Source organism: Pseudophryne corroboree, chromosome 7 (assembly GCF_028390025.1).
Source record: "Pseudophryne corroboree isolate aPseCor3 chromosome 7, aPseCor3.hap2, whole genome shotgun sequence".
Taxonomy (NCBI): Eukaryota; Metazoa; Chordata; class Amphibia; order Anura; family Myobatrachidae; genus Pseudophryne; species Pseudophryne corroboree.
Window position 1 is genome coordinate 165776106 of NC_086450.1, and position 27771 is coordinate 165803876.

Consider the following 27771-nt stretch of genomic DNA (forward strand, 5'->3'; position numbering starts at 1 on the left):
ATCTAGTCTGACCCCTTTTTTAACCATTCGGTAACCTCAACCCTATTTGATCCTTAGTTGTTTGTAAGGATATTCACATGTCTATCTCAAGCATGTTTAAATTGCTGTACTGACTTAGCCTCTACTACCTCTGATGGGAGGCTATTCCACTCATCTACTACCCTTTCTGTGAAGTAGTTTTTCCTTAAATTTCCCCTGAATCTGCCTCCCCCCAGTATCAGTGCATGTCCTTGTGTTCTAATACTTATTTTCCTTTGAAGAATGTTTGCCTCTTGGACCTTGTTAAAAAGGTTGGTATATTTGAAAGTTTCTATCATGCCCCCCTTTCCCTTTCAAACTATACATGTTAAGATCTTTTAATTTTTCCTGGAAAGTTTTGTGATGTAGACCATGCACTATATTATTTGCCTTTCTTTGTACACTCTTTAATCTATTTGTATTCTTCTTAAAATATGGCCTCCAGAACTGAACACAGTATTCCAGATGAGGCCATACCAATCACCTATACAGTGGCATTAGTACTTCTTTTTTCCTGCTACTGATTCCAAGCATCTGACTTGCCTTCACATTGCTTTGTTGCATTGCTAGTGACTCCTCAATCTCCCCAGCTACTAGCATCAGAATATTAACAATCATGCACCCACCTGCAATCTCTGGAGGTAATTCTGACCTGATTGTAGATGTGCTAAATTTAGCACATCTACGATCAGTTTCTCTGACATGCGGGGTTACGTCCAGCATGTCAGGCCCTACCTCTTCCCTCCCCCCATCCCCACACAAGTACAAAAGCATCGCACGGCAGCTCCTGCGCGCTGGTAGGGAGCTAACCGCCACATCCCAGGTCGCAGCAGCTGCGCGTGATGTCACGCAACTGCCGCGGCCCGCCTCCCCAACGGTCCGGATACGCCTCCGTTGTCCGGACCGCGTCCCGCCAATGGCTTTCTAACGCCGTTGGCATGCTCCCTCCTGCCCCGCGACCGCCTCTGCCTGTCAATCAGGCAGCGACATCGCACCAGTGAGATGCTGATAGCGTGCGCACTGCGCATAGCAATTCGGACTGCAATCGCTGCAGCAATGCAGTCTGAATTACTCCCTCTGACCACAGATCTGTTCAGCGCACTCTAAAATTGTGCACTTGGGCAAAACTAGGTACATGAGGTCACATTGAGTAATACATAATCAGTGCTTAACTTCTTTTCCTTTGTTTTCACAGGAGATTTGTCGTCTGTAAACAATCCCTTGAATAACCATCAGTTGTCTCATCTTCAGTCATTACTAAACAATAATCAGCAGCAGCAACTCCTACATAGGTTTCCCAATCTGCACGCTTTGAAAGGACAAGTTGTAGGGCCACCAAACAACTTCAACCCCATGGCCTGTTTGTTTCAAAACTTTCAGGTAATTGGATCAGTCCTCACATCCAAAATAAGATATTGCCATAAACCAAGTAAATTGCGCTGCCAATGTGTAGCACAGGCTATATTACTTCCACAGTAATATATTTGTTTTATTCTCCTTTATATAGGTGAGAATGCAAGAAAACAAACAGGTCAATGCTCAGATGGCAGTTTCTTCAATGCCCGAAAACCCAAACCCTGCAATTCCTCCATTTCCGGACAAGTCTTGTACCATGCCGCATAGGACAGAACAATATATAAAAGATAACATACGGGATGGAGACAACTCGGTAGATGCCATTTACAAAGCTGTGGTAGATGCGGCCAGTAAAGGTATGCAAGTGGTCATTACTACGGCAGTGGCCAGCACGACGCAGATGAGCCCTATCCCAGCACTAAGTGCCATGAGTGCCTTCACTGCATCCATCGGTGACCCATTAAATCTCTCAAGTACAGTGGGCACCGTCATCCACGGTAGAAACTTGGGAAATGCTGATCATGAGGTCAGAACACGAAACTCTAGAGGTACCCGGATGAGAAAAAACTTGGATCAGAACAAACACATGGCTGATGGGGACGGGTTTGATTATTTCAAAGCAGGATGTAATACACCTAAAAGACATTGGAATGGAGGTCAGAGTCCGGGTGAAGTAAACAGGTGGAAATGTGAGGAATTTTTGGAACACAACTCGCAGGTCTATGGCAATCCTTACCAAACGAGATCTGGCAATGTCTCTATATTGCACTCTTTTGAAGACGAGCAGTGCCAGATTTTACTGCCACCCAGGCACTGTCCAAACGATAAGATGCTAGAGGATAATTTCACATATAACCATTACAAAAGAACTATGATGAGTTTTAAAGAAAGGTTGGAAAGCACGATGGAACGCTGTGCGCACATGAATGGAACCCGTGCCTCACAGCACAGAGGGTTCGGAGATTTGCTCAGCATCCCTAAACAAGAGATCAGCATGGAGGAACAATCTCCCAGCTCTTCCAACAGTTTGGAAAGCTCTTTAGCAAGAGACTATATCCATTATAATGGAGACTTTCATGCAAAGGGTATGAACGGTTGTGTCCCTAGTCCCTCAGACACAAAAAGTATCAGTAGTGAGGATGATCTTAGGATTCCCGACTCCCCTTCATCAAATGACTTAATGCATTATAGGCCAAGGACGTTTAATATGGGAGACTTGGTCTGGGGACAAATTAAAGGACTGGCTTCATGGCCTGGAAAATTAATGAGGGACGATCTGCACAACTCATACTCGCAAAACTCAGAAGACGGGAAGGTATACAGCGGCTTATTGCTTATTTTTCATATAGCATATTTGTATGAAATTGGGATATTCATGTTAAGGGGAGGGAGGGAGGGATGGACTTGTGGGGGGTTTTTATTATTTGAAGGCTCAGCATTTTTTCCTACATTCTTTGCAATGGTGGACATATTTTTCTCATTGCAATTTGTAATATTCATTAACGAAGTACAATTATCCATTATTAGATAATAATTAGCTATTAGATAAACCTATGCAGCACTGAACATTATATTTTCCTTGGAGCTGAGGGTGGGGAACATGGACATTTAAAAAACAAATGTATTGCCACTACAAATTTTGCTAACTAAATGGTTATATGGCTTTTTAATGCTATCGTTCTTCATCTTTATTATCGGCAGAGTTTATTTCAGTTGCTCTTGATAGGAGGCAGTACTACTGCATTGAAAGAACAACTTTGTGTTGTGTCCCAGGTTAATTAAAATAAACATCTCTGATTATATTTGTGCATACTGCAGATTATGTATAGTCTATAAAGTAGTTTGAAAAGGTTGCAGACAAATATGTTCATGCTTAGAAATGAACGTTAACTGGGGTTGGAAAAGTTATTTAACATTTTTACATTTTTGTATGGAACCACCCTTTCACAGTATAATTTTTATAATGGTTATTTTACTTTGATTCTTAAGCTTTATATATATATTTGTTATGACTCACTTTACTGTTTTGCGGGCTTGGAAAGGCAAGTAGTTAGGAAAAACAATTTACAGAACAATAAAAGTAAGAACTCCCTTCTTTTCAAATGGTTAACATGTTAGATGCCCATTTCACAGTCCTTTTTAAACGGGAAATCCGCCTGTGTCTAGCTTTACTGACACTTCATAAAATGCTGATTGTAGAGAGTGTAATGAGATTTCAAAGACCAAGTTGCTAACACTTGAGGGCTATTTCCTTTATTCATATAATCTTTTCATTTTTTTGGCGCTTTTTATGTCCTAACAGTGAGTTGACATCAGGACAGCCTATGCAATGAAATGACTCTTTGCTGCAAATTGAGCCTAGAAATTAAACTGTTTCATGTGCAAAAGGAATTTATGCGTTCTATTAAGCATATAGAAAAGGACTGATCTACAAGAAATGACCTTCTGCAGGCTTTACGCCCTCCCACAAAGCAAGGCTTGTCCCTATTAATCCATTCCATACACCCCTTAGTACTGACCCAAGAAACATTGCTCATCCCCACCACTCCCATTGGACCGAGCTCACACATGCTTGCACATGTGCATTTACACAATATAATAATAGAAAATCACAAAAGATCATTTACACTGAGGTATTACATACTGCAGTTTTGTAAATTAGCCTTCATTTCACTGATCACAGACACTGGTTATAGATCTGGATGATAATTTCTGGTTTTGTCTAGGTGGAGAGTGAGAAGTTGAAGACGCTGACAGAGGGGTTGGAGGCTTACAGTCGTGCCCAAAAGAGAAACCGAAAGTAAGTGTCCCTTTTATACCATAACAATTAGTTTAATGAAGACTAATTAAGATTCATTATGCTGTCATTATTCACTATTATTTTGCATTAACTAGGTGGTGAATAACTTTTACCTCATTCTACAGTAATGTTACTGGTTCCTTTTGATTTGATAGGCTGAATATTGCTTCCATTCACAAAATGTGTAGGGATTAGTAAATGATAATGATATGATTACAATGATAAGAGTTGAACAATGAACATAGCTTGTAATATTGATTACTGGGGTCCCAATGCAATGGAACACTGATGACTGGAGTCTTGGGGCAATGGAGTTCTGGCGACTGGGGCCTCAGCGCAATGGAGCACTGACGACTGGGGCCCCAGTACAATGGAGTACTGGCGAATGGGACCCCATATACAGAAAATAAATCCCTGAGACTGGTTCTGTGTCAGCGGCAGCTCAGTGGATCGGCAGTATGGGGCTGACTGGTTCTGTGTCAGAGACAGGTCAGTGGGATTGCCAGTATACGGCTCACTCAGAGGCCTCACTGGGTGTGGTGACACCCGGTGCGCACTCTGTATTATTACACACACCCCCGCTCAACCCGCAGCGGGCGCCGTAAAGGAGGCGTGGCATAATTTCTCTGACGTCCTAGTGGATGCTGGGAACTCCGTAAGGACCATGGGGAATAGACGGGCTCCGCAGGAGACTGGGCACTCTAAAAGAAAGATTAGGTACTATCTGGTGTGCACTGGCTCCTCCCACTATGACCCTCCTCCAGACCTCAGTTAGATTTCTGTGCCCGGCCGAGTTGGATGCACACTAGGGGCTCTCCTGAGCTCCTAGAAAGAAAGTTTATTTTAGGTTTTTTATTTTACAGTGAGACCTGCTGGCAACAGGCTCACTGCATCGAGGGACTAAGGGGAGAAGAAGCGAACCTACCTGCTTGCAGCTAGCTTGGGCTTCTTAGGTTACTGGACACCATTAGCTCCAGAGGGATCGACCGCATGGAACTGGCCTTGGTGTTCGTTCCCGGAGCCGCGCCGCCGTCCCCCTTACAGAGCCAAAAATCGGCGGCAGAAGACTTCGGTCTTCACCAAGGTAGCGCACAGCACTGCAGCTGTGCGCCATTGCTCCTCATGCACACTTCACACTCCGGTCACTGAGGGTGCAGGGCGCTGGGGGGGGCGCCCTGAGGGCAATATATGACACCTTGGCTGGCAAATCTACATCATATATAGTCCTAGAGGCTATATAGATGTAAAATTACCCCTGCCAGTATTCCAGAAAAAGCGGGAGAAAGTCAGTTGAAAAAGGGGCGGGGCTTCTCCCTCAGCACACTGGCGCCATTTTCTCTTCACAGTGCAGCTGGAAGACAGCTCCCCAGGCTCTCCCCTGTAGTTTTCAGGCTCAAAGGGTTAAAAAGAGAGGGGGGGGCACAAAATTTAGGCGCAATATTGTATATACAAGCAGCTATTGGGGAAAATTCACTCAATATAGTGTTAATCCCAAAATTATATAGCGCTCTGGTGTGTGCTGGCATACTCTCTCTCTGTCTCCCCAAAGGGCTGTGGGGGGTCCTGTCCTCAGTCAGAGCATTCCCTGTGTGTGTGTGTGTGTGTGCGGTGTGTCGGTACGGCTGTGTCGACACGTTTGATGAGGAGGCTTATGTGATGGCAGAGCAGATGCCGATAAATGTGATGTCGCCCCCTGTGGGGCCGACACCAGAGTGGATGGATAGGTGGAAGGTATAAACCGACAGTGTCAACTCCTTACATAAAAGGCTGGATGACGTAACAGCTATGGGACAGCCGGCTTCTCAGCCCGCGCCTGCCCAGGCGTCTCAAAGGCCATCAGGGGCTCAAAAACGCCCGCTCCCTCAGATGGCAGACACAGATGTCGACACGGAGTCTGACTCCAGTGTCGACGAGGTTGAGACATATACACAATCCACTAGGAACATCCGTTACATGATCCCGGCAATAAAAAATGTGTTACACATTTCTGACATTAACCCAAGTACCACTAAAAAAGGGTTTTATGTTTGGGGAGAAAAAGCAGGCAGTGTTTTGTTCCCCCATCAAATGAGTGAATGAAGTGTGAAAAAGCGTGGGTTCCCCCGATAAGAAACTGGTAATTTCTAAAAAGTTACTGATGGCGTACCCTTTCCCGCCAGAGGATAAGTTACGCTGGGAGATATCCTCTAGGGTGGATAAGGCGCTCACACGTTTGTCAAAAAAGGTGGCACTGCCGTCTTAGGATACGGCCACTTTGTAGGTACCTGCTGATAAAAAGCAGGAGGCTATCTTGAAGTCTGTATTTACACACTCAGGTACTAGACTGAGACCTGCAGATAGTGCTGCTGCAGCGTGGTCTGTAACCCTGTCAAACAGGGATACTATTTTGCGAACATAAGACGTCGTCTTATATATGAGGGATGCACAGAGGGATATCTTGCCGGCTGGCATCCAGAATTAATGCAATGTCCATTCTGTCAGGAGGGTATTAGAGACCCGACACTGGACAGGTGATGCTGACTTTAAAAGGCACATAGAGCCTTATAAGGATGAGGAATTGTTTGGGGATGGTCTCTGGGACCTCGTATCCACAGCAACAGCTGGGAAGAAAATTTTTTACCTCAGGTTTCCTCACAGCCTAAGAAAGCACTGTATTATCAGGTACAGTCCTTTCGGCTTCAGAAAAGCAAGCGGGTCAAAGGCGCTTCCTTTCTGCACAGAGACGAGGGAAGAGGGAAAAAGCTGCACCAGTCAGCCAGTTCCCAGAATCAAAATTCTTCCCCTGCTTCCTCTGAGTCCACCGCATGACGCGGGGGCTCCACAGGCGTAGCCAGGTACGGTGAGGGGCCGCCTCAAAAGTTTCAGCGATCAGTGGGCTCGCTCACAGGTGGATCCCTGGATCCTTCAAGTAGTATCTCAGGGGTACAAGCTGGAATTCGAGGCGTCTCCCCCCCGCCGTTTCCTCAAATCTGCCTTGCCGACAACTCCCTCAGGCAGGGAGGCTGTGCTAGAGGCAATTCACAAGCTGTATTCCCAGCAGGTGATAGTCAAGGTGCCCCTACTTCAACAAGGACGGGGTTACTATTCCACACTGTTTGTGGTACCGAAACCGGACGGTTCGGTGAGACCCATTTTAAATTTGAAATCCTTGAACACATAAAAAAAATTCAAGTTCAAGATGGAATCGCTCAGGGCGGTTATTGCAAGCCTGGAGGAGGGGGATTACATGGTATCCCTGGACATCAAGGATGCTTACCTACATGTTCCCATTTACCATCCTCACCAGGAGTACCTCAGATTTGTGGTACAGGATTGCCATTACCAATTCCAAACACTGCTGTTTGGACTGTCCACGGCACCGAGGGTCTTTACCAAGGTAATGGCAGAAATGATGATACTCCTTCGAAAAAAGGGAGTTTTAATTATCCCGTACTTGGACGATCTCCTTATAAAGGCGAGGTCCAAGGAGCAGTTGTTGGTCGGAGTAGCACTATCTCGGGAAGTGCTACAACAGCACGGATGGATTCTATACATTCCAAAGTCACAGCTGGTTCCTACCACACGCCTACTGTTCCTGGGGATGGTTCTGGACACAGAACAGAAAAAAGTGTTTCTCCCGCAGGAGAAAGCCAAGGAGCTGTCATCTCTAGTCAGAGACCTCCTGAAACCAAAACAGGTATCTGTGCATCACTGCACACGAGTCCTGGGAAAAATGGTAGCTTCTTACGAAGCAAAATTCCATTCGGCAGGTTCCATGCAAGAACCTTTCAGTGGGACCTCTTGGACAAGTGGTCGGGATCGCATCTTCAGATGCATCGGCTGATAACCCTGTCTCCAAGGACCAGGGTATCTTTACTGTGGTGGCTGCAGAGTGCTCATCTTCAAGAGGGCCGCAGATTCGGCATACAGGACTGGGTCCTGGTAACCACGGATGCCAGCCTTCGAGGCTGGGGGGCAGTCACACAGGGAAGAAATTTCCAAGGACTTTGGTCAAGTCAGGAGTCGTCCTTACACATAAATATTCTGGAACTGAGGGCTATTTACAATGCTCTAAGTCTGGCAAGGCCTCTGCTTCAAAACCAGCCGGTACTGATCCAATCAGACAACATCACGGCAGTCGCCCATGTAAACCGACAGGGCGGCACAAGAAGCAGGATGGCGATGGCAGAAGCCACAAGGATTCTCCGATGGGCGGAAAATCACGTCTTAGCACTGTCAGCAGTGTTCATTCCGGGAGTGGACAACTGGGAAGCAGACTTCCTCAGCAGACACGACCTACACCCGGGAGAGTGGGGACTTCATCCAGAAGTCTTTCAACTGTTGGTAAACCGTTGGGAAAGGCCACAGGTGGACATGATGGCGTCCCGCCTAAACAAAAAACTAGATATTGCGCCAGGTCAAGGGACCCTCAGGCAATAGCTGTGGACGCTCTAGTGACACCGTGGGTGTACCAGTCGGTTTATGTATTCCCTCCTCTGCCTCTCATACCAAAGGTACTGAGAATAATAAGAAAACGAGGAGTAAGAACGATACTCGTGGTTCCGGATGGGCCAAGAAGAGCTTGGTACCCAGAACTTCAAGAAATGATATCAGAGGACCCATGGCCTCTACCGCTCAGACAGAATCTGCTACAGCAGGGGCCCTGTCTGTTCCAAGACTTACCGTGGCTGCGTTTGACGGCATGGCGGTTGAATTCCGGATCCTAAAGGAAAAGGGCATTCCGGAAGAAGTCATTCCTACGCTGATAAAAGCCAGGAAAGAAGTAACCGCAAACCATTATCACCGTATTTGGCGAAAATATGTTGCGTGGTGTGAGGCCAGGAAGGCCCCAACAGAGGAGTTTCAGCTGGGTCGTTTTCTGCACTTCCTACAGTCAGGGGTGACTATGGGCCTAAACTTGGGTTCCATTAAGGTCCAGATTTCGGCTCTGTCGATTTTCTTCCAGAAAGAACTGGCTTCACTGCCTGGAGTTCAGACATTTGTAAAGGGAGTGCTACATATTCAGCCCCCTTTTGTGCCTCCTGTGGCACCTTGGGATCTCAATGTGGTGTTGAGTTTCTTAAAATCACATTGGTTTGAGCCACTTAAAACTGTGGATTTGAAATATCTCACATGGAAAGTGGTCATGTTATTGGCCTTGGCTTCGGCCAGGCGTGTGTCAGAATTGGCGGCTTTGTCATGTAAAAGCCCTTATCTGATTTTCCATATGGATAGGGCAGAATTGAGGACTCGTCCCCAGTTTCTCCCTAAGGTGGTATCAGCTTTTCACTTGAACCAACCTATTGTAGTGCCTGCGGCTACTAGGGACTTGGAAGATTCCAAGTTACTGGACGTAGTCAGGGCCTTAAAAATTTATATTTCCAGGACGGCTGGAGTCAGAAAACTGACTCGCTTTTTATCCTGTAGGCACCCAACAAAATAGGTGCTCCTGCTTCTAAGCAGACTATTGCTCGCTGAATTTGTAGCACAATTCAGCTGGAGCATTCTGCGGCTGGATTGCCGCATCCTAAATCAGTAAAAGCCCATTCCACGAGGAAAGTGGGCTCATCTTGGGCGGCTGCCCGAGGGGTCTCGGCTTTACAATTTTGCCGAGCTGCAACTTGGTCAGGGGCAAACACGTTTGCTAAATTCTACAAAATTGATACCCTGGCTGAGGAGGACCTTGAGTTCTCTCATTCGGTGCTGCAGTCATCCGCACTCTCCCGCCCGTTTGGGAGCTTTGGTATAATCCCCATGGTCCTTACGGAGTTCCCAGCATCCACTAGGACGTCAGAGAAAATAAGATTTTACTCACCGGTAAATCTATTTCTCGTAGTCCGTAGTGGATGCTGGGCGCCCATCCCAAGTGCGGATTGTCTGCAATACTTGTATGTAGTTATTGCCTAACTAAGGGTTATTGTTGAGCCATCTGTTGAGAGGCTCAGTTATATTTCATACTGTTAACTGGGTGTAGTATCACGAGTTATACGGTGTGATTGGTGTGGCTGGTATGAGTCTTACCCGGGATTCAAAATCCTTCCTTATTGTGTCAGCTCTTCCGGGCACAGTATCCTAACTGAGGTCTGGAGGAGGGTCATAGTGGGAGGAGCCAGTGCACACCAGATAGTACCTAATCTTTCTTTTAGAGTGCCCAGTCTCCTGCGGAGCCCGTCTATTCCCCATGGTCCTTACGGAGTTCCCAGCATCCACTACGGACTACGAGAAATAGATTTACCGGTGAGTAAAATCTTATTTTAAATGGGCGTGGGATCTCTTCTCCTTCGCTCCGGGGGCATGTCCAGCTTCCTCGAAGATGCTGGCTGCCCCCGGAGACTGTGTAGCGTGCAGTTCCGGCTCTTATCTGTGACCGGAGCTGAGTGCTGCAGATTATCACACTGCAGCACTCTGCTCCTGTCACTGCAGAAGAGCTGGCACTATTGTCACCCCTTCCGAGGGTGACACCCGGGTGCGGGCTGCACCCCCCGCACCTGCCTTCTGGCGCCAACTGAGCCTCTCACTGGTTATGTTTCATAGACCAAAGTCAGTGGGCTCAGATTATGGAGCTAAGCAGTTCAGGAGGACTAGTTAGGGGTGAGCAGGAGAGGGATTGCTTTGGGGCATTATATTTTGTACATTTACATGTTGAAATATGGTATTTATTGTTTTATAAGCAGCTCTCTTGTCCCAAAGGTGTTCATAAAGTATTAGGAATAGTAACGGTTTTGCTTTCTGTTGCAGAAGTGGAACACTAAATAACCATCTAGAAGCTGCAATACACGAGGCAATGAATGAGCTGGACAAAATTTCTGGCAATGTAAGTTATTATAGTATAAATGGGCCAGTTCTGTTTTCCTGTACCAGCTGCTCCTTTTATGCGCCTGCAGCATCACTCTACAGAGCCACCATCAAGCCCAAGCTCCCAGAGCAGAGAGACAGGATGAGGGTCAAGGGGGACGGGGGTGGACAGTTGGCTGGGAGTGGGCTGGACCCTGCACTGGGTCTGAAATAATGGTAGATGGACCCATACACATACACACGGGTTCACTACGGGTGGCCGGCGGTCGGGCTCCCGGCGACCAGCATCCCGGCGCCGGGAGCCCGACCGCCGGCTTACCGACAGCTTGGCGAGCGCAAATGAGCCCCTTGCGGGCTCGCTGCGCTCGCCACGCTACGGGCACGGTGGCGCGCTACGCGCGCCACACTATTTTATTCTCCCTCTATGGGGGTCGTGGACCCCCACGAGGGAAAATAAGTGTCGGTAAGCCGGCGGTCGGGCTCCCGGCGCCGGTATACTGAGCGCCGGGAGCCCGACCGCCGGCAAACAGAAGACCACCCCATACACACACCTGTATGCCTTGTGTTCGACCACACAGATATCAGAGCATGACTGCACACCCAAGAATGGTATGTCCATGTTATAAAATGGTTCCAGTTGTGACAAAACAGGGTGAGCAGATACATAATGGGAGGGACTAAAAGTGCAGAATTGGTTTCCCCATTTGAATTATATTTAATGAATAAACATGTAACTGGATAACAGAGTTATAGATCTTTCACACTGAGTTTATAAACCTAGTTTATTGCCAGGTCAAGCTGGCACAACCCAACCAATGGCTCAGTGTGAAAGTCATTTGCCTTGGTCATGCCTAAAACAAGCTGATTGGCGGCTCAGGGATGTGCCGCTGTCAGTGAGGCGGGGCTGTGCCGCTGTCAGTGAGGCGGGGCTGTGCCGCTGTCAGTGAGGCGGGGCTGTGCCGCTGTCAGTGAGGCGGGGCTGTGCCGCTGTCAGTGAGGCGGGGCTGTGCCGCTGTCAGTGAGGCGGGGATGTGCTGCTGTCTGTGAGGCAGGCCTGTGTTGCTGGCAGTGATCAGTGAGGTGGGGGCGCGCCGCTGTCATGAGGCAGTTCACAACCACATGAAAATGAGAAAACAATGGATTCAAAATTCTTACAATTTGAAGTAGGGTTAGGATGCCAGTCGGACCTCACGGCGGAATGCTCCGGCAGAACTCTGACCCTCGAAGCCTGTTCATGGGCCTTCCACTGGATGGATTTGGAAGAAAACTGCACCGATTCGTATGAAACCAACATGAGGTGGTCCAGTTGGATTCTGCCCAGATTTTAGGGGGGTTAAGGTTCCAGTCCAACCTCACTGCAGAATGCTCTGGGCAGAACTGTGACCCAGGGAGTCTGTTCTGGGCCTTCAACTGGATGGATTTGGAAGAAAATTTCACAAAGTGGTAACCTTGTGACAATGTTTATAATATTTGTCCTATTAAAAACACGTTAAAGGTTAAAGAACACAGTACGCAATTGGCGCAAAAAGTACCGCAAGGGTACTCCCTTAACTATACCTTAAGGAATGTACTTATACTGTAAACATTTGTGCAGTGACAATGTGTAGATGTAATGCAGTGTAACCTTGTTAGCTTAAAAGCTGTATGAGCGACTATGACGCTCTGAGAAACCTTTATGCATTTATAATAATCAATCAAATACCGGTCTAAGGTTCTAACGCCTTTAGTGAGAGAATGAACGTTCAAAAAGAATAATACAATACAAGCTATACACTACCAAAATAACATAGAATATCTAACCAAGTTACTACACATAAAAAACAATAAAGACACAAGTACGTTTAAGGGGGAGGGGAGAGAGAGGGGGAGAGAGAATGGCTAACAATAAGACAATATGGTTGCAGAGAAGCTTACACATGTGAGGAACAATCGCTGCGCAGTTAGTCAATGCTGAGAATCTTTGTGGAGAAAATACTTGAGCTTACCCATACTGGCTGTCCCTATATACACAACCCTACAATACCGCATGGGACAGAAGCTAGACTCCATTTTGGGAAAACTCCCATGATTCCAAAGACTGCACCACATGGCTGAAAGGGGGAGGGGAAAACACCCAGCAGCAGCCATTTTACTCAAACCAACTAATCTTATTCCACATTCCAATCCAACTTCCTAGAACCATCTTATTGCATACAGTCCATGTTATATGAATCACCAGATCACAATGTAACCACACATCCCAGCATGCCATTGCTACAGAACCCATATTCACAAGTAACTGCATGGCGGTATTCATGATTGACAAGATATATTATAACAAACCAGCACAATCTATTTTAAATCACCATAGGCAAACAAATACCACAAATGCTATGCTACAGGTTGTCTAATGTCCCAGCTACCATCACAGATTCCCAGATCTATCACACAAACAAGTTACAATATCCTATTTCTCTGACGTCCTAGTGGATGCTGGGAACTCCGTAAGGACCATGGGGGGGGGGGGGATAGCGGCTCCGCAGGAGACTGGGCACAAAAAGTAAAAGCTTTAGACTAGCTGGTGTGCACTGGCTCCTCCCCCTATGACCCTCCTCCAAGCCTCAGTTAGATTTTTGTGCCCGAACGAGAAGGGTGCAAGCTAGGTGGCTCTCCTGAGCTGCTTAGAAGTAAAAGTTTAAATAGGTTTTTTATTTTCAGTGAGTCCTGCTGGCAACAGGCTCACTGCATCGTGGGACTAAGGGGAGAAGAAGCGAACTCACCTGACTGCAGAGTGGATTGGGCTTCTTGGCTACTGGACATTAGCTCCAGAGGGACGATCACAGGTTCAGCCTGGATGGGTCCCGGAGCCGCGCCGCCGGCCCCCTTACAGAGCCAGAAGAGCGAAGAGGTCCGGAGAAAGCGGCGGCAGAAGACGTTCCTGTCTTCAAATAAGGTAGCGCACAGCACTGCAGCTGTGCGCCATTGCTCTCAGCACACTTCACACTCCGGTCACTGAGGGTGCAGGGCGCTGGGGGGGAGCGCTCTGAGACGCAATATAAACGATATAAAAACCTTATATGGCTAAAAAAAATGCATCACATATAGCTCCAGGGCTATATGGATGCATTTAACCCCTGCCAGTTTCCTGAAAAAAGCGGGAGAAAAGGCCGCCGTGAAGGGGGCGGTGCCTTTCTCCTCAGCACACAAGCGCCATTTTCTTTCACAGCTCCGCTGGAAGGACGGCTCCCTGACTCTCCCCTGCAGTCCTGCACTACAGAAACAGGGTAAAACAGAGAGGGGGGCACTATTGGCAGCTAATATATAAATACAGCAGCTATAACAGGGAGTAACACTTATATAAGGTTATCCCTGTATATATATAGCGCTCTGGTATGTGCTGGCAAACTCTCCCTCTGTCTCCCCAAAGGGCTAGTGGGGTCCTGTCCTCTATCAGAGCATTCCCTGTGTGTGTGCTGGGTGTCGGTACGATTGTGTCGACATGTATGAGGAGGAAAATGATGTGGAAGCAGAGCAATTGCCTGTGTTAGTGATGTCACCCCCTAGGGAGTCGACACCTGACTGGATGGTAGTAATTAAAGAATTACGTGACAATGTCAGCACTTTGCAAAAAACTGTTGACGACATGAGACAGCCGACAAATCAATTAGTGCCTGTTCAGGCGTCTCAGACACCGTCAGGGGCGCTAAAACGCCCGTTACCTCAGATGGTCGACACAGACCCTGACACGAATACTGAATCCAGTGTCGACGGTGACGAGACAAACGTAATGTCCAGTAGGGCCACACGTTACATGATCACGGCAATGAAGGAGGCATTGAACATTTCTGACACTACAAGTACCACAAAAAAGGGTATTATGTGGGGTGTGAAAAAACTACCAGTGGTTTTTCCTGAGTCAGATGAATTAAATGAGGTGTGTGATAAAGCGTGGGTTTCCCCCGATAAAAAACTGCTGATTTCTAATAAATTATTGGCACTATACCCTTTCCCGCCAGAGGTTAGGGCACGTTGGGAAACACCCCCTAGGGTAGATAAGGCGCTCACACGCTTATCAAAACAAGTGGCGTTACCGTCTCCTGATACGGCCGCTCTCAAGGAACCAGCTGATAGAAGGCTGGAAAATATCTTAAAAGGTATATACACACATACCGGTGTTATACTGCGACCAGCGATCGCCTCAGCCTGGATGTGCAGCGCTGGAGTGGCTTGGTCGGATTCCCTGACTGAAAATATTGATACCCTGGATAGGGACAGTATATTATTAACTAGAGAGCATTTAAAGGATGCATTACTATATATGCGAGATGCACAGAGGGATATTTGCACCCTGGCATCTAGAGTAAGTGCGCTGTCCATTTCTGCCAGAAGAACGTTATGGACGCGACAGTGGTCAGGTGATGCGGATTCCAAACGACATATGGAAGTATTGCCGTATAAAGGGGAGGAGTTATTTGGGGTCGGTCTATCGGACCTGGTGGCCACAGCAACGGCTGGAAAATCCACCTTTTTACCCCAGGTCACCTCTCAGCAGAAAAAGACACCGTCTTTTCAAACCCAGTCCTTTCGTCCCTATAAGGGCAAGAGGGAAAAAGGCCGCTCGTTCCTGCCCCGGGGCAGAGGAAGGGGAAAAAGACTGCACCATGCAGCCTCTTCCCAGGAGAAGAAGCCCTCCCCCGCTTCTGCCAAGTCCTCAGCATGACGCTGGGGCTCTGCAAGCAGACTCGGGCACGGTGGGGGGCCGTCTCAAGAATTTCAGCGCGCAGTGGGCTCACTCGCAAGTGGACCCCTGGATCCTGCAGGTAGTATCACAGGGGTACAAATTGGAATTCGAGACGTCTCCCCCTCGCCGGTTCCTGAAGTCTGCTCTACCAACGTCTCCCTCCGACAGGGAGGCAGTATTGGAAGCTATTCACAAGCTGTATTCCCAGCAGGTGATAATCAAGGTACCCCTCCTACAACAGGGAAAGGGGTATTATTCCACGCTGTTTGTGGTACCGAAGCCGGACGGCTCGGTGAGACCAATTTTAAATCTAAAATCTTTGAACACTTACATAAAAAGGTTCAAATTCAAGATGGAGTCACTCAGAGCAGTGATAGCGAACCTGGAAGAAGGGGACTATATGGTATCTCTAGACATCAAGGATGTTTATCTCCATGTCCCAATCTACCCTTCTCACCAAGGGTACCTCAGGTTTGTGATACAAAACTGTCATTATCAGTTTCAGACGCTGCCGTTTGGATTGTCCACGGCACCACGGGTCTTTACCAAGGTAATGGCCGAAATGATGATTCTTCTTCGAAGAAAAGGCGTATTAATTATCCCTTACTTGGACGATCTCCTGATAAGGGCAAGGTCCAGGGAACAGTTAGAGGTAGGAGTAGCACTATCTCAGGTAGTGCTACGTCAGCACGGGTGGATTCTAAATATCCCAAAATCACAGCTGATTCCGACAACACGTCTACTGTTCCTAGGGATGATTCTGGACACAGTCCAGAAAAAGGTGTTTCTCCCGGAGGAGAAGGCCAGGGAGTTATCCGAGCTAGTCAGGAACCTCCTAAAACCAGGACAAGTGTCAGTGCATCAGTGCACGAGAGTCCTGGGAAAAATGGTGGCTTCTTACGAAGCGATTCCATTCGGAAGATTCCATGCAAGAACTTTTCAGTGGGATCTGCTGGACAAATGGTCCGGATCGCATCTTCAGATGCATCAGCGGATAACCCTATCTCCAAGGACAAGGGTATCTCTCCTGTGGTGGTTACAGAAGGCTCATCTTCTAGAGGGCCGCAGATTCGGCATTCAGGATTGGATGCTGGTAACCACGGATGCCAGCCTGAGAGGCTGGGGAGCAGTCACACAGGGAAGAAATTTCCAGGGCTTGTGGTCAAGCATGGAAACGTCTCTTCACATAAATATCCTAGAGCTAAGGGCCATTTACAATGCCCTAAGTCAAGCAAGGCCTCTGCTTCAGGGTCAACCGGTATTGATCCAGTCGGACAACATCACGGCTGTCGCCCACGTAAACAGACAGGGCGGCACAAGAAGCAGGAGGGCAATGGCAGAAGCTGCAAGGATTCTCCGCTGGGCGGAAAATCATGTGATAGCACTGTCAGCAGTGTTCATTCCGGGAGTGGACAACTGGGAAGCAGACTTCCTCAGCAGACACGACCTCCACCCGGGGGAGTGGGGACTTCATCCAGAAGTCTTCCAAGTGATTGTAAACCGTTGGGAAAAACCAAAGGTGGACATGATGGTGTCCCGTCTCAACAAGAAACTGGACAGATATTGCGCCAGGTCAAGGGACCCTCAGGCAATAGCGGTGGACGCTCTGGTAACTCCGTGGGTGTTCCAGTCGGTATATGTGTTCCCTCCTCTTCCTCTCATACCAAAAGTACTGAGAATCATAAGAAGGAGAGGAGTAAGAACGATACTCGTGGCTCCGGATTGGCCAAGAAGAACTTGGTACCCGGAGCTGCAAGAGATGCTCACGGAGGACCCGTGGCCTCTACCTCTAAGGAAGGACCTGCTCCAGCAGGGACCTTGTCTGTTCCAAGACTTACCGCGGCTGCGTTTGACGGCATGGCGGTTGAACGCCGGATCCTGAAGGAAAAAGGCATTCCAGATGAAGTCATCCCTACCCTGATCAAGGCCAGGAAGGATGTAACTGCAAAACATTATCATCGCATTTGGCGAAAATATGTTGCGTGGTGTGAGGCCAAGAAGGCCCCTACGGAGGAATTTCAACTGGGTCGTTTCCTACATTTCCTGAAGCAGGATTGTCTATGGGCCTAAAATTAGGATCCATTAAGGTTCAAATTTCGGCCCTGTCGATCTTCTTCCAGAAAGAACTGGCTTCAGTGCCTGAAGTTCAGACGTTTGTCAAAGGGGTACTGCATATACAGCCTCCTTTTGTGCCTCCAGTGGCACCTTGGGATCTCAATGTAGTTTTAGGGTTCCTAAAATCACATTGGTTTGAACCACTTGCCACAGTGGATTTGAAATATCTCACATGGAAAGTGGTAATGCTGTTGGCCCTGGCTTCAGCCAGGCGCGTATCAGAATTGGCGGCTTTATCCTATAAAAGCCCTTACCTGATATTTCATTCGGATAGGGCGGAATTGAGGACTTGTCCTCAATTTCTCCCTAAGGTGATTTCAGCGTTTCACATGAATCAACCTATTGTGGTACCTGTGGCTACTAGGGACTTGGAGGACTCCAAGTTGCTGGACGTAGTCAGGGCCCTGAAAATATATGTTTCCAGGACGGCTGGAGTCAGAAAATCTGACTCGCTGTTTATACTGTATGCACCCAACAAGCTGGGTGCTCCTGCTTCTAAGCAGACGATTGCTCGTTGGATTTGTAGTACAATTCAACTTGCACATTCTGTGGCAGGCCTGCCACAGCCAAAATCTGTAAAAGCCCATTCCACAAGGAAGGTGGGCTCATCTTGGGCGGCTGCCCGAGGGGTCTCGGCTTTACAACTTTGCCGAGCAGCTACTTGGTCAGGGGCAAACACGTTTGCTAAATTCTACAAATTTGATACCCTGGCTGAGGAGGACCTGGAGTTCTCTCATTCGGTGCTGCAGAGTCATCCGCACTCTCCCGCCCGTTTGGGAGCTTTGGTATAATCCCCATGGTCCTTACGGAGTTCCCAGCATCCACTAGGACGTCAGAGAAAATAAGAATTTACTTACCGATAATTCTATTTCTCATAGTCCGTAGTGGATGCTGGGCGCCCATCCCAAGTGCGGATTGTCTGCAATACTTGTATATAGTTATTGTTACAAACAAATCGGGTTGTTTATTGTTGGAAGCCATCTTTTCAGAGGCTCCTACGGTTATCATACTGTTAACTGGGTTCAGATCACGAGTTGTACGGTGTGATTGGTGTGGCTGGTATGAGTCTTACCCGGGATTCAAGATCCTTCCTTATTATGTACGCTCGTCCGGGCACAGTATCTTAACTGAGGCTTGGAGGAGGGTCATAGGGGGAGGAGCCAGTGCACACCAGCTAGTCTAAAGCTTTTACTTTTTGTGCCCAGTCTCCTGCGGAGCCGCTATCCCCCCCCCCCCCCCCATGGTCCTTACGGAGTTCCCAGCATCCACTACGGACTATGAGAAATAGAATTATCGGTAAGTAAATTCTTATTTTAAACCAGCACCATTGACCTTAAAGCAATCTGTCTATATTTCCTTATCTAGCCATGTGAATTCTATACTTAGCCTTCCGCTTGGAGGTCAGTCCTAGGGATGAAGCAGCCATGCTGCTGGGTGCTAGGTAGCTGTGTGAGTGAGTGAGCCCTGTGATTTCCAGTGGATAATATCATACCTGCATTCCAGCTGTGGGGGTGTGTCAACCACAGGAAGTGTGTCTTTCACAGTATGTGGGCTGTCTTGTATCAGTGGCCTTGGTTATGCAAAACAATGGGTGATGACTAACACATTCCTGTCTTGTGGGAAGCTATTGTTTGGCGAATACAAAACAAAACCCTGTCTCTGGGTTTTGTTCGATATTCACGATGTCCACTTTCAGTTGAGACAATGACATCTCAGCAATCATTCTTCTGGAGACAAATCCAGCCCCATTTCGTAAACACAGGTGTTGGCCCTCCTCATTGAGTCTCAAAGCTCAGTGTAATTAAAGGCTATTGTACTCCGTCTGCGGGAAAGATACTGATTTGGAATACAATTAATCTTCAATTACTATTCCTGTGCTTAACTATGCATATGAACATGTGAAGCCCTCCCAACATGCAAGCTATTGTTTGGGGAATCTCTAAGGTCAAAGAGCCATCTTTAATATACCATACTTTGCTGAACTCAGGGGAATATTAACTTATAAAATACATTATTTTGATTTAAATATGCCGCGTGCACACACACATAAAGTGCATATATGGCAACGTGCAGCGTGATATTTTTCTGACTTTGACACTTGGACCCCAGAAGACACACTAGGGGGTTAGGGTCCCAGTCAGATCTCCCGTTGGTGTACACTGGGCAGAACTTTGACTGGGGAGCTTGTTCTGGGCCTTCCACTGGATTTGGGTACAAATTTTAGTGAACTGTAATAACTGACAGAAATTACCATAATTCAGTGACCTGAAATAACCATAACTCAATTAACTAAAATAACTGTCAGAAATGGAGGTGGGAAGACAAAAAAAATAGGATTTTAAATTCCTACTGGTAAATCCTTTTCTCGTAGTCCGTAAAGGATACTGGGGATCGATTTAGTACCATGGGGTATAGACGCGTTTACTATGAGCCATGGGCACTTTAAGAATTTGATAGTGTGGGCTGGCTCCTCCCTCTATGCCCCTCCTACCAGACTCAGTCTAGAAAACTGTGCCCGAGGAGACATACTTTGAGAGAAGTATTTAAAAGGGATAGTGGTGAGATTCTGAACCAGCACACACAAACAATAGGAAAGCCATGCTAACCAGACTTGGAACAGGAACAGCAACATCTGAACCAAACAACAATACTTAACCAAGTAACAGTGCAGGCCGAAAGAAGCACCAGGCGGGCGCCCAGTATCCTCTACGGACTACGAGAAAAGGATTTACCGGTAGGTAAGTAAAATCCTATTTTCTCTTACGTCCTAGAGGATACTGGGGATCCATTTAGTACCATGGGGACGTACCAAAGCTCCCAAACCGGGTGGGAGAGTTCTGAGGGTCATGCAGAACTAATTGACCAAACTGAAGGTTCTCAGAGGCCAAAGTATCGAACTTATAGAACTTTGCAAATGCTTTTGAACCTGACCAAGTAGCTGCTCAGCAGAGCTGTAAGGCTGAGACACCAACCGCCGCCCAAGAAGAACCCATTGACCTAATCGAGTGGACCTGTTCAGGAATCAGCAATTCTGCCTTGGAATAAGCATGCTGGATAGTGAGCCTGATCCAACGTGCAATTGACTACTTTGAAGCAGGACACCCAATCTTATTGGGATCGTAAAGAACAAACAGTGAGTCCGATTTCCTGTGACGAGCTGTTCTCTTGACATACACCTTCAAAGCCCTCTCAACATTCAAAGACTTTGAAGTAACAGAGGTGTCGGTAACAACTGGAACCACAATTGGTTGGTTGATGTGAAACGCCGACACCACCTTAGGAAGAAATTGCTGACGAGTCCTGAGTTCAGCTCTGTCCTTATGGAAGATTAAATAGGGACTCTTGTGAGACAACGCCCCCAGGCTCCGACACACGTCTTGCTGAAGCCAAGGCCAACAGTGTGACGGTTTTCCACATAAGATATTTTACGTCTACCTCCTGTAATGGTTCACACCAGTCCGATTGGAGGAACTGCAGCACAAAATTGAGATTCCAAGGTGCCGTGGGAGGCACAAAGAGAGGCTGGATGTGCAGAACCCCTTTCAAGAACATCTGGACCTCCGGAAGAGACGCCAATTGTTTCTGAAATAAAATGGACGAGGCCGAAATCTGGACTTTTGTGGAGCCCAGACGTAGGCCCACATCCACACCCGACTGCAGAAAAAGCAAGAAACTGCCCAGATGAAATTCCACCGCAGAATATTTTCTGCTCTCACACCAAGAGACGTATTTCTACCAAACACGGTGGTAATGTTTACACGTTAACCCCTTCCTGGCTTGGATCATAGTCGGGATGACCTTGTCAGGAATCCCTCTCCTGGCTAGAATCAGCCGTTCAACTTCCATGCCGTCAAACGTAGCCGTGTTAAGTCTTGATAGACGAACGGCTCCTGTTGCAGGAGATCCTCACGAAGAGGTAGATGCCACGGATCTTCCAGGAGCATCTCCAGAAGGTCCGCGCACCAGGCCCTTCTTGGCCAATCCAGAGCAATGAGAATTGTTTGAACTTTTTCCCTTTTTATTCTTTTCAGAATTCTTGGGATCAGCGGAAATGGAGGAAACACGTACACCATCGGATAGACCCATGGAGTTGTCAGAGCGTCCACTGCCTGTGGGTCTCTCGACCTGGAACAATACCGCTTGAGCTTCTTGTTGAGACGAGATGCCATCATGTCGATTTGTGGACATCCCCATCGACGTGTCAAGCACCTGAACACCTCCGGGTAAAGACCCCACTCTCGCGGGTGCAGGTCGTGTCTGCAGAGGAAGTCCGCTTCCCAGTTGTCTACTCTCGGAATGAAGACTGCCAACAATGCCACTGCGTGTCTTTCTGCCCAGAGGAGAATTCTTGATACTTCTGACATTGCTGCTCTGCTTTTCGTTCCTCCCTGTCGGTTTATGTACGTTACTGCCGTCACATTGTCCGACTGAACATGAATGTTCCGATCTTGAAGAAGATATGAGGCCTGCAGAAGGGCGTTGTATACAGCCCTGAGTTCCAGAATGTTGATTGGAAGGACGACTTCCTGACTTGACCATCTTACTTCAAACTGCACCCCCTGGGTGACCGCTCCCCAACCTCTGAGGCTTGCGTCTGTGGTTGGCAGAATCCAATTCTGAATCCCGAACCGTCGGCCCTCGATTAGGTGAGAAGTCTGTAGCTACCACAGAAGGGAGATCCTGGCCTTTGGCGATAGATGGATCCTCTGGTGTATGTGAAGATGCGATCCGGACCATTCATCCAACAGATCCAGCTGGAAAGGCCTCGCATGAAAGCTTCCATACTGAATTACCTCTTAAGAGGCCACCATTTTCCCCAGAAAGCGAATGCATAGATGCACCAATATCCGGGTTGGCTTCAGGAAATCCCGAACCATCGACTGGATTACAAATGCCTTTTCCAGCGTTAGAAAAACTTTCTGCGAGTCTGTGTCCAGTATCATTCCCAGAAATGGGAGCCTCCAATTTGGCTCTAAATGAGATTTCAAGAGATTCAGAATCCACCCGTGATCCAGGAGTAGTTTTGTTGTGAGACCAATGCTGCCCAAACAACCTTTACCCGGATGGTGACTTTAATAAAAGATCGTCTAAGTACAGTATTATGTTCACTCCCTGCTTGAGAAGGAGAAACATCATCTCTGCCATCACCTTGGTGAACACCCTCAGTGCCGTGGAGAGACCAAATGGCAGGGCCTGGAACTGGTAGAGACAGTCCTGTAGTGCACAGCGTAGATAAGCCTGGTGAGGCGGCCAGATCAGAATGTGATGGTACGCATCCTTGATATCCAGAGACACTAGGAATTCCCCCTCCTCCAGACCAGAGATCACCGCTCTCAGAGACTCCATCCTGAATTTGAACACTCGTAAGTACAGGTTCCACGATTTTAAATTCAAAATCTGCCTCACCAAACCATCCGGTTTCGGTACTACAAACAAGTTGGAATAATACCCCTTGTTTTGTAGATGAGGTGGGACTGGAACAATGACCTGCGTCTGTACCAGTTTTTGAATGGCATCCTGTAAGGTTATACTTGCCTCTTGTGAAGCTGGTAAGCCTGATTTGAAGAATCTGTGAGGTGGGAGCTCCTGAAACTCCAGTCTGTAGCCCTGGGAAATAAGCTCTATGACCCGGGGATCCTGGCATGATGATGTCTAGATGTGACTGAAATTTTTTAGTCGGGCTCCCACCTGCCGGTCTTCCAGGGCACGCGGTCCACCGTCATGCAGAAGGCTTTGAGGAAGCAGAACTGTAGCTCTGTTCCTGAGAACTGGCAGTTGCTGGTTTGTGTGGTTTACCTCTAGCGCCTCTGGTGGCAGTAAAAGATCCTCTGACTTTGCCCTTAAACTTGGCAGTCCGAAAGGACGGTAGGGTAAGTCCTGAGTAGGTCTTCCTGGTTGGGGGAGCTGCAGAAGGAAGATATGTGGATTTACCCGCAGTAGCTTTGGAGACCCATGTGTCCCAGTTCATCTCCAAATAAGGCCTGTCCTGTGAAGGGGTAGGCCTTCCACGCCTTTCCTGGAATCCGCGTCCGCAGTCCACTGGCCTAACCATAAGCCCCTGCGTGCTGACACTGCCATAGCAGTAGTGAGTGCATTAAGCAAACCTTTTTTTCTTCCACCATAAAGTTCGCAGAGTCCTGTGTATATGATGCAGGAGTAACACAATATCCCCCCTAGATAATGAATCCAACCCATCAATAAGGTTAACCAACCATTTAGCAGTGGATTTAGTAATCCACGCACATACTATAGTGGTTCTCTGAGCCACCCCAGCAGCTGTGTACAAGGATTTGAGTGTAGTCTCAATCTTACGATCAATAGCGTCCTTCAGGGAGGCTGCACCAGGGACGGGTAACACAATCTTCCGTGACATCCTGAACACAGACGTATTCACTATCGGTGGACTTTCCCATTTTTTTCCTATCCTCATGAGGAAAAGGAAAAGATGAGAGTAGCCTTTTAGGGATTTGACATTTCTTACCAGGATTAACCCACGGTTCTTCAAACAGGGTATTCAATTCCTTTGACACAGTAAAAGCGACTGAGGACTTATTTTTTACATTAAAAATGAGATTCCTCACACTCCTGTCACCTTATCAGGAATTTGTTGCACATCTCTGATAGCTTCTATAAGAGCCTGTATTCCCTGTGACAGAGCAGCGTCCGTCGTCCCCCCCCCCCCCCCTTCTGAATCCACCTCCTCCTCCCCCTCCATGTCTGACCCCTCAGCGTCAGACTGTAGGATATGGGCCAGAGTTTGTTTTTGTGAACAAATGGCAAGGGACTGAGACGCTTGTTTGGGGACTGAGTCTCTGTTAATAATCTCATCCACAGACTGTCTTAAGTATTGCGTCCCTTTCTCATTGCGGGACAATTTATTAGAAATATTAGAAATCATTCCTTTGAGGAAATCCAGTCACGCTGGTTCAGCCCTGCTAGCCTGAGAAGGTGCACTACACTGAATACATAGTAGTGAGCTCCCTGGGGAAGAGGAACACTCTGCCGTACATGAAACACACTCTTTGCCTGATATATTGTAAATGTGACAACACACACACACACACACACACAGGAAAGGTTAATAGCACAATTAACCCACAAAGAGCCCTTCTAGGGAGACACAGAGGTATTTGGATCCAGCGCACCACGCCCTTATTGCTAATGTCAAGCTTAGCTAGGTCACAGACTAAGTACCCAGATTGGGGACTTAGTACACTAATCGCTTTCCCCCTGCTATGACCCCCTGGTACTGCTGAGGTAATCTGGAGTCACACCGGAGGAGCTGCGCGTCCCTGTCAGTCAGCATCTGTGTCCACTGCATAGGGAAAATGGCGCTGGTGAGCTGCTGGATCCGCTCATGGTGAAGCCCCGCCCTTTCAATGGCGCGCGGTCTTCCTTCTTTTTTTATACTGGCTGAGGTAATTTTTGTGCTTAAAATGGAGACCGTTTTAAGGCTTAGTTTGCCAGTGTGGGTACTGTGTACAGTGTACTGAGACGCAGTTGTGTACTGAGTCTGGAGACACAATCCGCCCCGGTTTGAAGCCGTGCTTCTTCGTACACTCATGCCGCCATAATGGCCGGCGACCTGCTAACCGGGACGCCGGCTTAGTACTCACCACTCTTCACTCTTCTGGCTCTGTTAGGGGTGGCAGCGTGCTGCGGGAATGTACGCTCGCCGTGGTGGGACTTGTTCCCTAAGTAGCTAGTGTCCTGTCAGCGGGGAACGGGACCATTAACCCTTGAAGAGGTTGGGCCGTCCTTCCCCCTAAGTCCCACGAAGCAGGCAGGTTGGTGCCATCCAGTCCTGTCTGGAAATAACAAACAGAAAAATAAATGCAGAAAACTCTTCAGGAGCTTCCGTAAGCGTGACTGGCTCCTCCGGGCAAATTTCCTAAACGGAGTCTGGTAGGAGGGGCATAGAGGGAAGAGCCAGCCCACACTATCGAATTCTTAAAGTGCCCATGGCTCCTCGTGGACCCATCTATACCCCATGGTACTAAATGGATCCCCAGTATCCTCTAGGACGTAAGAGAAATATTGTGTGTTGGAGCTCATCCCAGTTTAAGATATTCATTAAGTGGGTCTACTTCTCCACTGGATGGATCACTTATCTGAACCAAATTGAACTAGGGCCTAATGGAGAGAGATAACTAGTCAGGATACCATATTTCTCTGACAATGAGTTACCATTGTCATCTTGTTAAAATTACGTAAAATCTGGAATTTTGTGTATATATGTGTGTGAGTATGTGTATATAAAAAAAAATATATATATATATATGTGTGTGTATATATATATATATATATATATATATATATATATATATTGTGTGTGAGATAGATAGATAGATAGATACACACACATCACTAACAGGTGTAGTGAGCAACATTAATGATTTTGTTAATGCCCGTGTGGGCTATATTAGCCAACTAGCTGATGTGTTTGAAGCAGGAAAAATGGGAAAACTTTGACATGGGTTGAATTGTAATGGCTAGGCGACTGGGTCAGAGAATCTCTAAATCAGCAGGTCTTGTGGGGTGTTCAGTGCAGTGGTTAATACCTACCAAAAGTGGTCCTAGGAAATACAACCGGTTAACCTGACACAGTCATGGGAGCCCAAATTTTACTGATGGGTATTAGGAGTGATGGCTATTCCACAGAAGAACTCTTTAGCACAAATCGCTGAAAAAAATGAATGCTGGCTATAATAGAAAGTCAAAAAGAGGAAGGGAGGATTCCTCTAGCACAAAATAGGCGGTGTCTAATCCATAGCTATTGATTATGCATGTGTACTAATTTTGTACAAAATATGTGATACAGCAAAGAGGAGGAACAGAAAAAAAGTACTTCACAATTGGGCACACTACGTAGTACGAACCTGTTAAGATTACACAATATTAAATGGACCCACTAATGCAAATTTACATAAACAAGTAGTAGTAGTATGTGTTAAATTAATTGCTACAGTAATTCGGGAAACTAATGGTCTAGTTAATTGAACTCCCCTCCATAACGTGCAGGCCAGAAGGTCCTGTTTTCCATGGACTGATTGCTAATGTGTGTAAAAAAAAATAGGATTTTAATACCTACCGGTAAATCCTTTTCTTTTAATCCGTAGAGGATGCTGGGGACGCTTCAAGAACCAGGGGGTATAGACGGGATCCGCAGGAGACATGGGCACTTTAAGACTTTGAATGGGTGTGAACTGGCTCCTCCCTCTATGCCCCTCCTCCAGACTCCAGTTATAGGAACTGTGCCCAGGGAGACGGACATTTCGAGGAAAAGGATTTATTGTTAAACTAAGGGTAAGAGATATATATATATATATATATATATATATATATACCAGCTCACACCACAAACACGCCGTACAACATGGCATTATACATAAATCCAGTCAACGGCATGAACAAAGGTAGCAACAGGCTAATCATAACAGCAACACAACCAATACTGTTAAGCAAGTACTGTAGATAAAGTCTGCACTGGGACGGGTGCCCAGCATCCTCTACGGACTAAGAGAAAAGGATTTACCGGTAGGTATTAAAATCCTATTTTCTCATACGTCCTAGAGGATGCTGGGGACGCTTCAAGAACCATGGGGTTTATACCAAAGCTCAAGAACGGGCGGGAGAGTGCGGATGACTCTGCAGCACCGATTGACCAAACAAGAGATCTTCCTTAGCCAGGGTATCAAACTTGTAAAACTTTGCAAAAGTGTTGGAACCCGACCAAAGCTGTAATACCGAGACCCCCCCCCGGGCAGCCGCCCAGGATGAGCCCATTTTTCTGGTAGAATGGACCTTCACCTATTTCGGTAACGGCAATCCAGCCGTAGAATGAGCCTGCCGAATCGTATTACAGATCCAGCGTGCAATAGTCTGCTTGGAAGCAGGAGCCCCAATCTTGCTGGGATCATACAGGATAAACAGAGCCTCTGTTTTCCTAATCTGAGCCGTTCTGGCTACATAAATTCTCAAAGCTTTG

At 47.2% G+C, this 27771-nt stretch overlaps 1 protein-coding gene across 1 annotated transcript in view; it reads left to right on the forward strand.

Annotated features, from left to right (window-relative positions):
• The window catches only part of MBD5 (methyl-CpG binding domain protein 5), a 218320-nt gene that overhangs the window by 178797 nt on the left and 11752 nt on the right, over nt 1-27771 (forward strand). The window contains exons 9-12 of the mRNA XM_063933748.1: nt 1214-1398; nt 1526-2689; nt 4101-4174; nt 10892-10967. Of these exons, the coding sequence (XP_063789818.1) occupies nt 1214-1398; nt 1526-2689; nt 4101-4174; nt 10892-10967 (1499 nt within the window). The remainder of the gene's footprint in view (nt 1-1213; nt 1399-1525; nt 2690-4100; nt 4175-10891; nt 10968-27771) is intronic.